The following is an 18,135-nucleotide window of genomic DNA, read 5'->3' as shown; positions in this document are numbered from 1 at the left end:
AACATGAAATCGACCCCAGCTATAAAGTAGGTTTCATGTACAATGTACGTCAATTTTTTTTTTTTTTATATTTGCCACACTAAACCTTTGAGTGATAATCCAAACCCCTTTGGATAAGCCCCACTTTAAAAAAAAAAAAAAAAGGCAAAAAGTCACATTTTTGTGTGGATACAAGTAGGGACAACATTTGCTACTTTTTTGACACTAGAAAACTGGCATAGAGGAAATGTTAAAGCTTTCAGTATCTGAATGCTTCTATTAATCATGCATTATTTCATAAGCAGGGTAAAAGCTTTGGGCTCTTTTCTGACTAAGTTCAGGGTAGTTGGAATATCATTGTGAGCATTCACCACAAGTAGTTTTACATTTGTAATATTTGGGCAGTGCCAGTGATATTTTGTTCATTCACTTATTCTCTTGGGCAGGTAACTCTGTAGTACTGAAACTGCCGCAGACTTGCTCTCATACTGCAGGCCTTTTGCAAACACTTCTTCCCCTCCATTTGGATAACGTAAGTGTGGCTGTGAATTTCAATGATGCCCTATATACTAGTATAAGTTAAGGTTATAATTAGAATGTACAGCAAGTTGTTATCCTGACAACCTAACTCCCTATGTATCCTCATCCCTACCCTCACACTACTACTTTTTGTCCCAACACTAAATTACTTATAACATTTCACTGCTTCTATATTTTAATAGAATTTTAACATCAGCACAGGTAATGGTTCTGATCTGCAGAAGAAAGTTGTTGACAGATCATTCTCACTACTCGGTGAACACCATAAAAACAAAACCCAAGCAAAAATGGCAGAATTGCACTTATTATTTTCCTTTCTTCATTCCACCTTGCAATATCTTCTCCAACCAACCCAGCCACTCACCCTCTCACCACCCTGTTCATCTTGCTAGAAACATGCCTTCATATGGCAAGGTCAATGGAAAGATAAGTTACTTCTTGGTCCCAATTTTGTATCTTTTCTTTTTTTTGGCATTCTTGGTTTGTCTGCCTGCTTATAGTGGGAATACACCTTTTAATTGGTTAATGCATTATGAGCCAGACGTGACGGGTCTTCAGTGTTTCTAACCCACCTAGGTCCTCATGACCTTTACTGTTCTCTGCTCTGGCCTTGTGTAGTACATGTCAGATAAATATTTTATTTATTGATTTCAGAACTGTTACCAGCTCCTATCCGGACAACACATTGAACTACTGGAAATTCTGGAGCACAAATTTGACCATGTCTTCTATATAGGTATTTGTTTGCACATGAAATCCGATTCTGCAAATATAATGAAATGCAGAATAAGATGGTTACTAAAGACACGCCTAGTATGAAGGCAGTTAAATGTCCATTCTATGTTTCAGGAGACAGGGCTTTAGTCATCTAACATGTATGGTCTTTATGTTGTAGGTGACAGTATGACGGGTCGGCAGGTGATGCAAGCGGCAGCCAAACATATGACACCTGTATCTTTGGTCCTTGGAGGAAAAAACCCTTGCTATGTGGACAAAACGTGTGATCTTGCAGTGGCTGCTCGTAGGATTGCATGGGCCCGGTTTGTTAATGCAGGCCAAAACTCCCTGGCTCCAGATTATGTTCTGTGTACTGTGGATGTCCAAGATTCTCTAATCCATGAGTTGGAAATATGTATCCATGAATTCTATGGGAAAAATCCTCAAGATTCCCTGCACTATGGGCGCATGGCAAGTTTAGACCAATATAGAAGAGTGAAGGATTTTCTATCCTGTGGTCAGGTGGTCCTTGGGGGACAGACTGATGAGAGCGAGCGATATATTGGTAAGGACTAGGTTGCGACATTAGACATTAAATGTAACTTTAAAAAGTCCTTGAATTCTAAATCCATAACATTCCCTTGTACACTTGTGGCAAATATGGCCAAAGGGCAGGAAATCAAATGTAATCCGCAGTTGTCCTGCGGCTGTTTTTAAAATGGAGAGTTCGCCCTAAGTGCATAGACACAGGTAAGATGAACTACTTTGGTCTGCCTTTATCCACAGCCCTACCTCAGTAGAAAGTGATTTAACTTCCCACTGCACAAGTTAGTAAGAAAAATCGTTGAGAAGTTCATGGTAAACGTATGTGTGAACTCATTCTGATGCCTCATTTAGAGAAAAGCAGAAAGACTCCAAGGGTACATGACCACAATCAGTAATTGCTGCGGGTTTGATGCTGCATATTTATGTAGTGCCCAGCTGTTACAGCATAGTGGATGTGATTTCTAGAAATTCTATGTCCACTATGCGTCCGTAGTCACCTGTGGATCACCCACGGAAACTGACATGCAACACGTCTTTAAGACCACAGCATGTCAATTTCCCTTGTGGAGACTAGCGTATTCGCAAGAGACATTTCATCTAGTGAATGTATTGGATGCGGTGAATCCGTACGGTTCAGTGAACACATGTGGATTTACCTGCGTTCAGTAGAAGGCAGCTATTGGGATGCAGCGAACATACACTGCGTCCAAAACGCTGCTAGTTCTGGATTGTGGGCATCCAGCCTAAGAACTCTGCTCCAATGGCCACTTTATCTGTGGCCTCTGGACCAGAGCTGTGCAAAACACTTACTACTTGCAGCCTCTATGATACAGCTTCTAATTGGTGTTCTCCACATCATTACATTGCGATGTACACTTGAGGTCATGGGGGGGAGAGACTACAGATGAGATCGGAACAGGTGCTGGGGATGACACATGTGGGAAGAAGTTCATAAGGCTCTGGTTCACCAGCCATGGACTACTGGTAGGACAAGGGTCCCGAAAATCTTGATATTCAACTCTAGCCTCATTGAATGGACCAAATACATTTTCACTCAATCCAAAGTATATGCTTGTGGAACCGAATGAGGCTCAGTCTGCTCCAGAAGAACACTTTAGGCAGGGTGGAAAGATATCTGGGCAGTGGGCATCATGCACATGATATGATCCTGTTAGAGATATTTGGAATGAATAGAAGTTGAAAAATGCACTCAACTACGTAATCATGATGTGCAAATCCATCCATTTAAAGGTATTTTCTAGAAAATAAAGACAAGACACTGGGGCTACAACTTGTGAATGCAACCTTAAAGAAGGTCTAAATTAAAATATACTATCTAAAGAGCAGTTGCCTATTTGTCAACATTATTGTGTTCTTGTTTTTTTTTTTCACCCACAAAACCATTATTTATTCGGACTCCCATGACAGCACTATGAGAGAGGGGATCCGCCCTTCAGGAACAGGAAACCTACAGATACAAAAGGGCGGCACCTCTCCCCCTGCATCAGTTGGTTTCCTGTTCCTGGAGGGACAGGATCCTACAGATTTCATCTCGTAAGGAGCCCAGGCCGGCCGGTCGAATCTGGTAGCGGGGGGGTCTCCTACCTCGACCGGTGCGGAAAGTCCTGGAGACGCCACGGTGGTCCAGGCTGGACTGCACGTCAGTGGCGTTGGCAGCAGGGAGCAGGGTCCGGAGGATTCCTTGTCTCCGGAAGCCGGCGTTGGTAAGTTTCATTTCCCCCCCCTGAGCAGACGGCGGCAGTGAGGTGCGGTGGTGTGGTTGCGGCGTCGGAAGTGGGCGCCGTCCGGAGCACTGCTGGGCATTCCCGGCGTCCTGCATCGCTCACTGAGCGTTTCCGGAACGCTGGGGCGCCGGGGGTGGAGCCGGCAAGGGCTTCCGGTTTGCGGGTTGACTGCGCATGCGCGGTCTTTCCAAGATGGCGGCGCCCATGGTCCGGTCGCCGGTTCTTCTGTACTACCACCGCTAACCTCCCAGCTGCAGCCTGATCATCAGGAACCAATGGGGACACGCCAGATGGCCTGCTGACCGGAATACAGGGGGATATAAGCAGGTGTTGGCGATAGAACCCTGCTTTTGGCCACAGCTTCATCATGGCAGATGATGGTGAGCAGCAGCCTCAACTTCTGGATAAAGTACGGCAGGAAGCCGTGGGAAAGGATATCAGAAGTGACCAGTCCAGCCGTAAAAGCTCGTCCAGGCAAGGATCTAGAGCTTCGACTGGCAAGGAGCCCCCTCGTGTTCCGGTACCTTTCTCTTTCACGTACACTGGTAAGTGATCTACGTGAATGTTCACTCAGTGACGCGGGCCCCTTATACTTTGTCATTCTAGGGGAAGAGAAGTGCAAAGTCGAAACATAAGGAGTGTGCCCTATGTGAAGTTCCCTTACCAGATTCCTACCCTAAAAAATTGTGTGCCTCCTGTATACAACAGACGGTGAGGTTTACAGGAGTGGAAGGGTTGAGTGACATCAGGCTAGATAGATGGTATCTCCCTTATTGTCCTCCCCTAGGTAGCGGAAGAATCTGCTTCTACGGCTAATCTGCGTGAGATGATCCGTACAGAAGTAAGGGAATCCCTGCGGTCTATGTCCCAGGCGGGAAGTTCAAAACAGAGAGCCTCGGTGATCTCTGATTCGTCAGAGGAAGATAAACAGGAAGGTTCTTATCGCTCAAATCTCTCTTCCTCGTCATCAGAAGAGGAATCTGGCCGATTCTGTCTGCCTCTGGACCGGGTGGATAAGTTAGTCAAGTCGGTCAGAGGTACGATGGGCCTAGAAGAGCCTAAGACTCAGCTTTCCCGTCAGGAGCTAATGTTCAGCGGCTTGGAACACAAGAAACGCAGATCCTTCCCGGTGATTGATAAGATTCAAGACCTGATTCTCCGGGAATGGAAAAAACCGGAGAAGAAAGGTTCTTTGCCACCGGCTTTAAAGCGCAGGTATCCCTTTGAAGATACGGATGTGGATACCTGGGACAAGGCCCCTAAATTAGATGCGGCGGTGGCGAAGGCATCTAAGAAAGCAGCTTTACCTTTCGAGGACATGGGGTCCCTTAAAGACCCTCTTGACAGGAAGGCGGAGATCTTCCTTAAGGGTACGTGGGAGATGGCAGCCGGATCCTTGAGGCCAGCAGTGGCTGCGACTTGTACAGCCAGATCCCTAATGGTCTGGTTGGAACAGTTGGAATCCCAGCTTAAAGAAGGCGCCTCCAGGAATTCTATTCTAGGTGCGCTTCCAGTGATTCAGGATGCTGCGGCTTTCTTGTCGGACGCGTCTGTGGACTCGGTCAGAATGGCGGCCAGAGCAGCAGGACTCTCCAACGCGGCTCGTAGAGCCTTATGGTTGAAGTGTTGGTCGGGGGATATCCAGTCAAGATCCAAATTATGCGCTATCCCATGTAAAGGGGAATATCTCTTTGGGCCAACCTTGGATGAGCTGCTCGAAAAGGCTGGAGATGATAAGAAGAAATTTCCTAATTTGTCATCAGCTTCTTACCGGCGTCCATTTAACAGAAGGAGATTTGGTCGTGGAAGGAAGCGCGCATCCTCACCCTCTAGAGAAAATTTTAGATGGGAGGATAGACGCAGGAGAGGTACGGGTTACATGTTTCGCCGTTCCTCAAAAGAACGTAAGAAACCAGACCAATGACTAGCAATCCCTGTGGGAGGGAGATTGTCAACCTTCTCTTCCGCTTGGACTAACATCACGAATAGTGTCTGGGTCCGAGGTATTGTATCGGAAGGCCTAAAATTGGAATTTGTTCATTGGCCTCGTGATAAGTTTATGTTAACCCCCTTGCGTTCCTCCACTATTGAGCAGACGGCCTTAGAGTCAGAGGTCATGACTTTATGCCGTAAAAATGTACTGATTGAGGTTCCGGAGTCAGAGAGAGGAAGAGGATTCTACTCTCCTTTTTTTTTTGATTCAAAAACCAGACAAGTCGTTCAGGACTATTATCAATCTTAAATCCCTTAATGAATACCTGGTTAATAACACGTTTAAAATGGAGTCAATCAGTTCTGCAATAAAGATGTTGTTTAAACACTGCTTCATGGTAGTTGTGGACTTAAAGGATGCATACTATCATGTTCCTATCCACGAAAACTTCCAGAAGTTTCTACGTGTGGCGGTGTCTATGGGAGGTATTGTTCGCCATTTTCAATTTAGAGCCCTTCCCTTCGGCCTCTCAACGTCTCCCCGGGTATTTACTAAAGTAGTTGCGGAGGTTATGGCGCACTTACGTGAATCCGATATTCTCATTGTTCCTTATCTGGATGATTTCCTAATAGTGGGGAACTCAGTAGACCATTGCCTGGCTCAGGTTAAAACAGCTATATTTAAACTGGAAAATCTGGGCTGGATCATAAATTATGATAAATCCCGATTGCAACCCCTAAAGACCCAGAGGTTCCTAGGGCTGCTGTTAAATTCCGAGTCCCAACAATGCTGTCTTCCGCCTGATAAATTGCTTCATATCCAACAACAGGTGTTAAAAGCAATTAATAAACCATCCATGACCCTTAGACAGGCTATGTCTTTGTTAGGTTCCCTAACTTCCTGTATCCCCGCCGTCCGTTGGGCCCAGTTCCACTCCAGGCCTTTACAGTTTGACGTACTACATTATGATGGGGTCTTACAGGGTTCCTTGCAGGGTCAGATGACATTGAGTCCAGGGGTTCTTACATCTCTTAGATGGTGGCTAGAGGAAGACAATCTGTCAGCAGGAGTTCCCTGGGTGACTCAGGTGACTCGGGTAATCACAACAGACGCCAGCCCCACGGGGTGGGGGGCACACATGGGTGACGTGGTAGTCCAGGGTCTATGGGACCCCCAAATGTCAGCCTCTTCCAATCAGAAGGAGTTGATGGCAATTGAATTCTCAATTAAGGAACTCCTCGTGTATCTACAGGGTCACCATGTCAAAATCCTCTCCGACAACCAGGTGGCAGTGGCCTACGTGAATCACCAAGGTGGAACACGCTCCGAGTTCCTGATGGAAATAGCGGACCGCCTGCTCCGGATAGCGGAAGACCATTTTCTATCTTTAACAGCAGTGCATATAAAAGGGAAGGAAAATATAAGGGCGGACTTTCTAAGTCGAAACACCTTAAGACAAGGAGAATGGTCTCTGAACTCAAAAATCTTCAACCAAATTGTCCGCAGGTGGGGTCATCCAGAGGTGGACTTATTTGCCAGCAAGGACAACAGAAAAACGAAAATATTCTGTTCCTTGAATCCCAGGGAATATCCGCTGGCAGTGGATGCCTTCCTGATCAGATGGGATTTCCGATTGGCATATGCGTTCCCCCCGCTAAACCTGTTGCCTCTGGTGGTCAGAAAGATAAGGGAGGATCAAGCGAGAATCATACTGATCGCTCCGTTCTGGCCCCGAAGAGCTTGGTTCTCCTGGCTCAGGACCATGTCGGTGGAAGACCCCTGGGTACTGCCGGACATCCCGGACCTACTTCATCAAGGTCCGATCAACCATCCACAAGTGAAGGGTCTCCATTTGACGGCATGGTCTTTGAGAGGTCACTGTTAAAAAACAGAGGATTTTCTCCAAATCTCATTGATACCCTTATGAAGAGTAGAAAACTCATAACAACTAAGATCTACTCTAGAACTTGGAGGAAGTTTCTGGCCTCTTCAAATTTTAATATCGAAGAGGGTTTACCAATTAACCAGATTCTAGAATTCCTGCAGAGAGGGCTAGAGCTAAATCTATCCACGAGTACGCTAAAAGTACAAGTCTCAGCCCTAGGGGCCCTATTTTCTTGTAACATTGCTGGTAATTATTGGGTATCAAGGTTCATCAAAGCAGCTAGTAGGTCCAGACCTATACACAGGAATAGGTCAATGCCTTGGGATCTCAATCTAGTCCTCTCTGCTTTGACTAAAGAACCGTTTGAGCCTTTACATTCAGCCTCACTTAAATTACTATCCCTCAAAACAGCATTTTTGGTGGCAATTACATCTGCTCGTAGGGTAGGAGACATACAGGCTCTTTCTAGGCTGTCCCCCTATACAGAGTTTCTACAGGACAGAGTAGTCCTCAGACCAGATCCAGCTTATTTACCTAAAGTGGTCTCAGATTTTCATAGATCTCAGGAGATAGTTCTACCATCATTTCTCCCTAATCCTTCTAATTCCAAAGAACAGTTACTCCATACGTTAGATGTTAGGAGATGTCTCTTAGAATATATTTCAGTCACTGATGCTTGGAAGAGAGAGGAGGCTTTGTTTCTATCCTTCCAAGGTCCCAGGAAAGGTCTTAGAGTGTCAAAGTGCACGTTAGCGAAGTGGATTAGGGAGGCTATCTCTCTGGCTTATACTGCAGGTGAAGGTCCTGTTCCGCAGAATCTGAGGGCACATTCCACCCGGGCCATGGCTACATCCTGGGCTGAAAGATCTGGAGTTTCCATCGACCAGATATGTAAGGCGGCTACGTGGTCATCCCCTTCCACCTTTTTCAAGCACTATAGGTTGGACTTGGGGTTCTCTTCTGATCTCACCTTCGGGTTAAGGGTGCTACAGGCTATAGTCCCTCCCTAAGGTAGTTTACATCTCTGTAATTCTCTCGTAGTGCTGTCATGGGAGTCCGAATAAAGCATTAAGCTACTTACTGGTAGCAGCATTTTTCGGAGGCCCATGACAGCACCCTTAGTTCCCTCCCTATTCACGTGGGGGTTGCACTTCCTATAATGTATATAATGAGATAGATAGATCTCACGTGTGGTATATAGTTCAATATGATGGATTATTTTTGTACATAAACTGTATATAATGTATGTTTGTGTGCTACTAACCGCGGTAGTCCTCTCAGGCTCTAATATACAACTGATGCAGGGGGAGAGGTGCCGCCCTTTTGTATCTGTAGGTTTCCTGTTCCTGAAGGGCGGATCCCCTCTCTCGTAGTGCTGTCATGGGCCTCCGAAAAATGCTGCTACCAGTAAGTAGCTTAATGCTTTAGTCATTTTGGAAAAATTTGGTATTGTTGCCACCTTTGTTGTTGTTGTTGTATTCGATCTTCTCTGTATAGAACAAAAAGAGGACAAAAACCTATTCTATTATTTAGCCCCAACAGTTCTGAGTGATGTAAAAGAGTCAGAGCCTGTTATGAAACAAGAAATTCTTGGTCCGATCCTCCCCATCTTGACCGTAGACTCTTTGGATCAGGCAATCCAGTTCATCAACCAGAGAGATCGGCCCCTAGCTGTGTATGTTTACTCTAATGACGCACAGGTAAGAGTAGTTGTAAGAAATGCGATGCAAATAGAATCTGCATATCCACTGTAGATTGTATGCGATCTGGACATGGTTTTGCTGTGGATGTCACTCATTGCCATATATATTCTTGATTTTTTTTTTTTTTAATTTATTTATTTTTTTAAAGGGAACCTGTTATGTTGAAAATGGGAGGTAGCGGATCAGAATGATATACATTTTTGTAGAAAATGTTTCAGTTAAACGCTGAAAGAATGAACACACAGAGGTCGCTGTCAATCACTGAGCTGTAGCATAGAAACGCCAGGTATTTCAATGAATGAAATACTAGTTGGACCTCAGTCAGACGTCCGTGTTGTGCTCACGTATTCTATTTGTGTTTTTCTTGGATAGAACATGTACCCATTATAGTCTGGTGCTGTTCACATGGACATGTTTTTTTTTTACAGTGTTCTGTGTTGTGGTTTTTTTTTTTAATCCAAAATGCTGATGACACACACTTTTTCCACATACACCCCCCCCCCCCAAAAAAAAATAAATAAAATAATGGATGTCTGATTTAAAGGGTAGGTACCGCGTTTTAGGTCATTAATAAATCACTGTAATGTAGCATAACATGCTGCTATAAGCAAGTTTCAAATGCATGTGAAACAGATTTCATGTTGAGTTTAAAGAATGCACTGGGGGCTGACATCTTGGTTTTGCAGCAGTTGCAGGGCACTATCAGTGGCAGACTATGGCACCCCATGGACATAGGGTCAGCGCCGGTCTATTATCTCCTATCTGTAACTTTGCAGCAGCATTAGCAGTGAGCTGGGCACGCCTCTGTGGGCTGCACAACTCACTGCTGTAGGTGTGACTAGCTGCCATTTTATTATAGCCCTGTGCTATCTGCCGAGCTCCACTTACTCTCTATCGCAGGACAGAAGAAGCCAGGCTCGGACTGGCCCACCGGGGAACCGGAGGATCCTTCGGTGGGCCCTGGCACTGACACCTACTGGCAGGGCCCCCACTGCTCCAGGGCCCCCCCCCCCCCGCTCCAGGGCCCCCCCCGCCGCCCACCTTGAATACTCACCCTGTTCCAGCGATGGTCTCGGCGTCTGCACTGCAGCTCGTCCTGAACGAGCGGTCACGTGACACCGCTCATTAAGATCATGAATATGCGCATATTCATGATCTTAATGAACGGTGTCACATGACCGCTCAAGCAGGAAGAAGCTGCTGCGCCGCCGCCTGGAGTCGGGACAGAGCGCGAGGGATGTCGGCACGGCCGTGCAGTGGAACAGGTGAGTATGAGGGACGGAGGGACGGGGGGGGAGGAAGGAGGACGAGCAGGAGCGGGTGCGGAGAGAAAAGCCTGCATACAGGGGGGAATATGAGCCATACAGGTGGGAATATGAGCCATGCATACGGGGGGAATATGAGCCATGCATACGGGGGGAATATGAGCCATACAGGGGGGAATATAAGCCATACAGGGGGGAATATAAGCCATGCATACGGGGGGAATATGAGCCATACAGGGGGGAATATAAGCCATGCATACGGGGGGAATATGAGCCATACAGGGGGGAATATAAGCCATGCATACGGGGGTAATATGAGCCATACAGGGGGGAATATAAGCCATACAGGGGGGAATATAAGCCATACAGGGGGGAATATAAGCCATACAGGGGGGAATATAAGCCATGCATACGGGGGGAATATGAGCCATACAGGGGGGAATATAAGCCATGCAGGGGGGAATATGAGCCATGCAGGGGGGAATATAAGCCATACGGGGGGGAATATAAGCCATACAGGGGGGAATATAAGCCATACAGGGGGGAATATGAGCCATGCATACAGGAGGGGTAATATGAGCTATGTATATGGGATAGGAGGGAGATGAGCCATGCATACAGGATGGGGGTCATTATACAGTATGGAGCATCATGTGTGGCCGTTATACAGTATGGAGCATCATGTGTGGCCAATGGACATAATACAGTATGGAGCATCATGTGTGGCCGTTATACAGTATGGAGCATCATTTGTGGCCATTATACAGTAATGAGCATTATGTGGGATCAATATACAGTATGGAGCACTGTCTGGCCATTATACAGTATGGAGCAATGTGTGGCCATTATACACTATGGTGCATCATGTGTGGCCATTATACAGTATGAAGAACTGTGTGTGGCCATTATACAGTATGCAGCATCATGTGTGGCCATTATACAGTATTGAGCATCATGTGCGGCCGTTATACAGTATTGAGCATCGTGTGTGGCCATTATACAGTATGGAGCATCATGTGCGGCCGTTATACAGTATTGAGCATCATGTGTGGCCATTATACAGTATGGAGCACTGTGTGGCCATATTTTTGTTTTATATACAAAACCAGGGATTCAAGCTTGAGGAGGCTAATTTGCATATTCCAGGTGCCTTCTGGGAAAGCGAAGAGTCTCCCTAAGCTAGAAGATCGTTGGGTACAGCCGGGACCAGCTGCTTGGAAAGAATCACCAAACCAGGGATTCAAGCTTGAGGAGGCTAATTTGCATATTCCAGGTGCCTTCTGGGAAAGCGAAGAGTCTCCCTAAGCTAGAAGATCGTTGGGTACAGCCGGGACCAGCTGCTTGGAAAGAATCACCAAACCAGGGATTCAAGCTTGAGGAGGCTAATTTGCATATTCCAGGTGCCTTCTGGGAAAGCGAAGAGTCTCCCTAAGCTAGAAGATCGTTGGGTACAGCCGGGACCAGCTGCTTGGAAAGAATCACCAAACCAGGGATTCAAGCTTGAGGAGGCTAATTTGCATATTCCAGGTGCCTTCTGGGAAAGCGAAGAGTCTCCCTAAGCTAGAAGATCGTTGGGTACAGCCGGGACCAGCTGCTTGGAAAGAATCACCAAACCGCGCGCCGTAATTTTTGCCTGTAGGACATTATTGCAAGAGAGCTTGGCTGAGTAGATTACACAAGAAGGAAAACACACAGCAAGTCAGCAGGATCTAGGAGCAACATGGCAGATGTGACAACCTACATGGTGAGCTGCAGCATGTGCTACATGTTCACAGATCGACCAGAAGAAGAATTAAATTTCACCTGTCAGAAGTGTAGATTAGTGGCCCTTTTAGAAGAAAAGGTGCGGGGTCTGGAAGAAAGAATAGCAACCTTGAAACTCATCAAAGAGAATGAAGACTTTCTAGACAGAACAGAAGCATCTCTACTGGTCACAGAAGGTGAAAAAAGTGTCAGAGAACCTCCAAAAGCAGATGAGTGGAAGCATGTGACCAAAAGAAGCAAGAATACCATGGAGAAATCACCAACCACACAACTGAAGAACCGATATCAAATCTTTGTAGAGGATGAAGATGGCACACCTAAGGATGAAGCAATACCAGCAAGCAAAAAAGAAAAGGGCACACAGCAACAAGTGACAGCAAAAAGTACAGCCAAGAAGCAACGAAGAGTGGTGGTGGTGGGAGACTCACTACTGAGAGGCACAGAAGCAGCCATCTGCAGACCGGACATAACTGCAAGAGAAGTATGCTGCCTTCCAGGTGCGATGATCAAGGATGTGACCGATAGGATACCAAAGCTCTTCAACTCCAAGGACGTCCACCCATTTCTTCTGATACATGTTGGCACCAATGACACGGCAAGGAAGGACCTACCGACAATCTGCAAAGACTTTGAAGAGTTGGGGAAGAAAGTAAAGGAACTGGATGCACAGGTAGTTTTTTCTTCTATCCTTCCAGTAGACGGGCATGGCACCAGGAGATGGAACAGGATCCTTGATGCAAACAACTGGCTAAGACGATGGTGCAGACAACAAGGATTCGGATTCCTGGACCACGGTGTGAATTACTTGTACGATGGACTCCTCGCCAGAGACGGACTACACCTCAACAAACCTGGGAAACACACATTCGCCAGAAGACTCGCTACACTCATCAGGAGGGCGTTAAACTAGAAGAAGAGGGGACGGGAAGAAAAACATTAGACTTGAACAAAGAAGATCCAGGAAAACATACTCAGAAGGGAGGTAAGAACATTTCTAAAACAATCCACAGCGAGGAGATTGGAACAAAACAAAATCCTCTAAACTGCATGCTCGCAAACGCCAGAAGCCTGACAAACAAGATGGAAGAACTAGAAGCAGAAATATCTACAGGTAACTTTGACATAGTGGGAATAACCGAGACATGGTTAGATGAAAGCTATGACTGGGCAGTTAACTTACAGGGTTACAGTCTGTTTAGAAAGGATCGTAAAAATCGGAGAGGAGGAAGGGTTTGTCTCTATGTAAAGTCTTGTCTAAAGTCCACTTTAAGGGAGGATATTAGCGAAGGAAATGAGGATGTCGAGTCCATATGGGTCGAAATTCATGGAGGGAAAAATGGTAACAAAATTCTCATTGGGGTCTGTTACAAACCCCCAAATATAACAGAAACCATGGAAAGTCTACTTCTAAAGCAGATAGATGAAGCTGCAACCCATAATGAGGTCCTGGTTATGGGGGACTTTAACTACCCGGATATTAACTGGGAAACAGAAACCTGTGAAACCCATAAAGGCAACAGGTTTCTGCTAATAACCAAGAAAAATTATCTTTCACAATTGGTGCAGAATCCAACCAGAGGAGCAGCACTTTTAGACCTAATACTATCTAATAGACCTGACAGAATAACAAATCTGCAGGTGGTCGGGCATCTAGGAAATAGCGACCACAATATTGTACAGTTTCACCTGTCTTTCACTAGGGGGACTTGTCAGGGAGTCACAAAAACACTGAACTTTAGGAAGGCAAAGTTTGACCAGCTTAGAGATGCCCTTAATCTGGTAGACTGGGACAATATCCTCAGAACTAATAATACAGATAATAAATGGGAAATGTTTAAGAACATCCTAAATAGGCAGTGTAAGCGGTTTATACCTTGTGGGAATAAAAGGACTAGAAATAGGAAAAACCCAATGTGGCTAAACAAAGAAGTAAGACAGGCAATTAACAGTAAAAAGAAAGCATTTGCACCACTAAAGCAGGATGGCACCATTGAAGCTCTAAAAAACTATAGGGAGAAAAATACTTTATCTAAAAAACTAATTAAAGCTGCCAAAAAGGAAACAGAGAAGCACATTGCTAAGGAGAGTAAAACTAATCCCAAACTGTTCTTCAACTATATCAATAGTAAAAGAATAAAAACTGAAAATGTAGGCCCCTTAAAAAATAGTGAGGAAAGAATGGTTGTAGATGACGAGGAAAAAGCTAACATATTAAACACCTTCTTCTCCACGGTATTCACGGTGGAAAATGAAATGCTAGGTGAAATCCCAAGAAACAATGAAAACCCTATATTAAGGGTCACCAATCTAACCCAAGAAGAGGTGCGAAACCGGCTAAATAAGATTAAAATAGATAAATCTCCGGGTCCGGATGGCATACACCCACGAGTACTAAGAGAACTAAGTAATGTAATAGATAAACCATTATTTCTTATTTTTAGGGACTCTATAGCGACAGGGTCTGTTCCGCAGGATTGGCGCATAGCAAATGTGGTGCCAATATTCAAAAAGGGCTCTAAAAGTGAACCTGGAAATTATAGGCCAGTAAGTCTAACCTCTATTGTTGGTAAAATATTTGAAGGGTTTCTGAGGGATGTTATTCTGGATTATCTCAATGAGAATAACTGTTTAACTCCATATCAGCATGGGTTTATGAGAAATCGCTCCTGTCAAACCAATCTAATCAGTTTTTATGAAGAGGTAAGCTATAGGCTGGACCACGGTGAGTCATTGGACGTGGTATATCTCGATTTTTCCAAAGCGTTTGATACCGTGCCGCACAAGAGGTTGGTACACAAAATGAGAATGCTTGGTCTGGGGGAAATTGTGTGTAAATGGGTTAGTAACTGGCTTAGTGATAGAAAGCAGAGGGTGGTTATAAATGGTATAGTCTCTAACTGGGTCGCTGTGACCAGTGGGGTACCGCAGGGGTCAGTATTGGGACCTGTTCTCTTCAACATATTCATTAATGATCTGGTAGAAGGTTTACACAGTAAAATATCGATATTTGCAGATGATACAAAACTATGTAAAGCAGTTAATACAAGAGAAGATAGTATTCTGCTACAGATGGATCTGGATAAGTTGGAAACTTGGGCTGAAAGGTGGCAGATGAGGTTTAACAATGATAAATGTAAGGTTATACACATGGGAAGAAGGAATCAATGTCACCATTACACACTGAATGGGAAACCACTGGGTAAATCTGACAGGGAGAAGGACTTGGGGATCCTAGTTAATGATAAACTTACCTGGAGCAGCCAGTGCCAGGCAGCAGCTGCCAAGGCAAACAGGATCATGGGGTGCATTAAAAGAGGTCTGGATACACATGATGAGAGCATTATACTGCCTCTGTACAAATCCCTAGTTAGACCGCACATGGAGTACTGTGTCCAGTTTTGGGCACCGGTGCTCAGGAAGGATATAATGGAACTAGAGAGAGTACAAAGGAGGGCAACAAAATTAATAAAGGGGATGGGAGAACTACAATACCCAGATAGATTAGCGAAATTAGGATTATTTAGTCTAGAAAAAAGACGACTGAGGGGCGATCTAATAACCATGTATAAGTATATAAGGGGACAATACAAATATCTCGCTGAGGATCTGTTTATACCAAGGAAGGTGACGGGCACAAGGGGGCATTCTTTGCGTCTGGAGGAGAGAAGGTTTTTCCACCAACATAGAAGAGGATTCTTTACTGTTAGGGCAGTGAGAATCTGGAATTGCTTGCCTGAGGAGGTGGTGATGGCGAACTCAGTCGAGGGGTTCAAGAGAGGCCTGGATGTCTTCCTGGAGCAGAACAATATTGTATCATACAATTAGGTTCTGTAGAAGGACGTAGATCTGGGGATTTATTATGATGGAATATAGGCTGAACTGGATGGACAAATGTCTTTTTTCAGCCTTACTAACTATGTTACTATGTTACTATGTAATTATAAGCAAACAGTGTGATCAGCAGTGCTAAACGGCTGCGGTTGGGACGTGGATATGGGTGTGACTAGTTGTGAAATGGGTCTGGTCAGAGGCGTGGCCTAAAAATTGCCGCGGCGCACTACGCGCGCCGCAAACGTTATACCTCCTTCCCTTCTTCAAAAGTTGGGAGGTATGGTACCACATTTGCCAGATCACGGCAAGTGCCGCAAATCCCATAGGGAATGAATGAGGCCGAAGGCAGTGTTGCCGTAAGTGATCCGTTACGCGGCAGATGCAGAAAAACTGCCCGATCTGCTGCAAAAGGCGACTTTCACATCAGCGATTCTTGCCAAAGTCATTGCCGATAGTGTCATACTCACCAAAGGGGGAGGCAGCACTAAAAGTGCCTAGGGCAGCAGAAACACTAAATACGGTCCTGGGGGGCTATATTATATTCTGTGGGGGGACTGCATTATACTCAAGGTACTACATAATATTATGGGGGCTACATCATACTATATGAGGGGGCTACAGTATACTCTATGGGGGGGCTGCATTATATTCTGTGGTGGAACTGCATTCTCTCGGGACTACATTATATTCTGTGGTGGGTGGCATTATACTATATGGGGGGCTGCATTATACCCTATGGGGTGCTACATTATATTCTATGGTGGGGACTGCGTCATACCTGAGAGGGTTGCATTATATTTTGTGGGGTGCTGCATTATATTCAATGAGAGGGGACTGCATTATATTTTATGAGGGGGCTACCCCAACCCTTGCTACATTATTAAGACGTGAACTACCTTATATTATACCCTGATATTAGCGCTTTTTACCGCACAATTGGTGGTCTTGTATCTATTTCTATGTAGCTACATAGTGGGCCCCAAGAATGATTTTCTCTGGTGGGCCCAAGGTGCTCCAGTCCGACGCTGGAAGAAGCCCTCACTGGAGCCGGAGGATGGAGAGTGGGGAGTGCAGGTGATTTACCTCCCTGCTCCTCTGTACTCCAGGCAGGCACACATCCTCTGCTCCTCACATGCTGCCCTGTGTGCTTCTCCTGCTGTGTCTCCGCCTCCCCCTCACACACAGTCCCTGTGATCTCTGGTAAGCTGCACTCACAGCCTGCAGAGAGGGAGGTGACACCTGGAGAGAGAGAGCAGGGCAGCTGACATGACAGGGATTAAGGTGGGGGAAGGGGGATGGCAAGAATGTTATTCACAAAAAATGCTGCTGAGCCCACTGTTTTCTGCTCCTCTGTAAACAAGCTGTGCTTGTGATGCAGTAACTGCTGGTGATAGCAGGTGACAGGGCAGTCACCCACAAAATGGTGCTGCCCTGTGATGCTGCTCTTCATTCTGCCCCAGGGATATTAGACGACCCAAAAGGGGAGGGAAATGGTGATGTCAGCAGTTACTGCCCCAATTTTGCTGCTAACAGGAAAGCTGCTAAATCTTACTGTAGCTGCTTGAGGTCTAAAACGGAAAATGCTCACCCTAGTGGTAAATATGTATATTTTTAGAAATATATAATATTTTTCATATAGAAATGTGTGCAAACATTGCATTAATACATTTTAATTACTATTTTAAGCTTAATTTCACAAAAAAACAAAATAATACAAGAAAACTGGTGGCACCTTCCCTTTTAAGGCCTTATAATAATGAATCTTTTCCAGCAAACCTATATATCATTCTGTTCAGCTTCTTTCTCTATACCCTGCAGTCCACAGATCAGGCTGCATGTAAGTGACCGGTTCCCTTGTAAGTCTGGTTCCACAGCATATTTTATATGCTACATGTAAATCCAGCCTTGGTCATAAATTTCTGCCTCATTTACATAAAAACTCTGTTCCATGGAGATAGAAGAAATCCATAAATCAGCTGCATAAACTCCATTCAGATTAAGTGGACTTTCAGCCGCTTCAACAAATTTCTGGCAGTCTGGCCTGAATTTTAGCATGCGTGTTTAAACCCGACCTCGGTCAGTCGTGACTAGAGATGAGCGAATTTGCTCGGGTTTCCTCTTATTCGGCAAGCTATAGCGCTTGCCGAGTAAGCTGCAGAGGGAACCCGGCTTCCTGGATCGCGCCAGCTGATCAGCTGATCGGCACCGCAGCTGCATGTGTCGCGGC

General features: G+C 45.4%; 1 protein-coding gene across 1 annotated transcript in view; it reads left to right on the top strand.

The window, feature by feature from the left end:
• Positions 1 to 18,135, top strand: part of LOC138671338 (aldehyde dehydrogenase family 3 member B1-like) — a 51,959-nt gene that overhangs the window by 5,545 nt on the left and 28,279 nt on the right. The window contains exons 5-8 of the mRNA XM_069759440.1: positions 426 to 511; positions 1,174 to 1,255; positions 1,415 to 1,801; positions 8,879 to 9,045. Of these exons, the coding sequence (XP_069615541.1) occupies positions 426 to 511; positions 1,174 to 1,255; positions 1,415 to 1,801; positions 8,879 to 9,045 (722 nt within the window). The remainder of the gene's footprint in view (positions 1 to 425; positions 512 to 1,173; positions 1,256 to 1,414; positions 1,802 to 8,878; positions 9,046 to 18,135) is intronic.

Source organism: Ranitomeya imitator, chromosome 1 (genome assembly GCF_032444005.1).
Source record: "Ranitomeya imitator isolate aRanImi1 chromosome 1, aRanImi1.pri, whole genome shotgun sequence".
Lineage (NCBI taxonomy): Eukaryota > Metazoa > Chordata > Amphibia > Anura > Dendrobatidae > Ranitomeya > Ranitomeya imitator.
The sequence above is the reverse complement of the archived record's forward strand: the minus strand, read 5'-3'. Positions and strand labels throughout refer to the sequence as shown.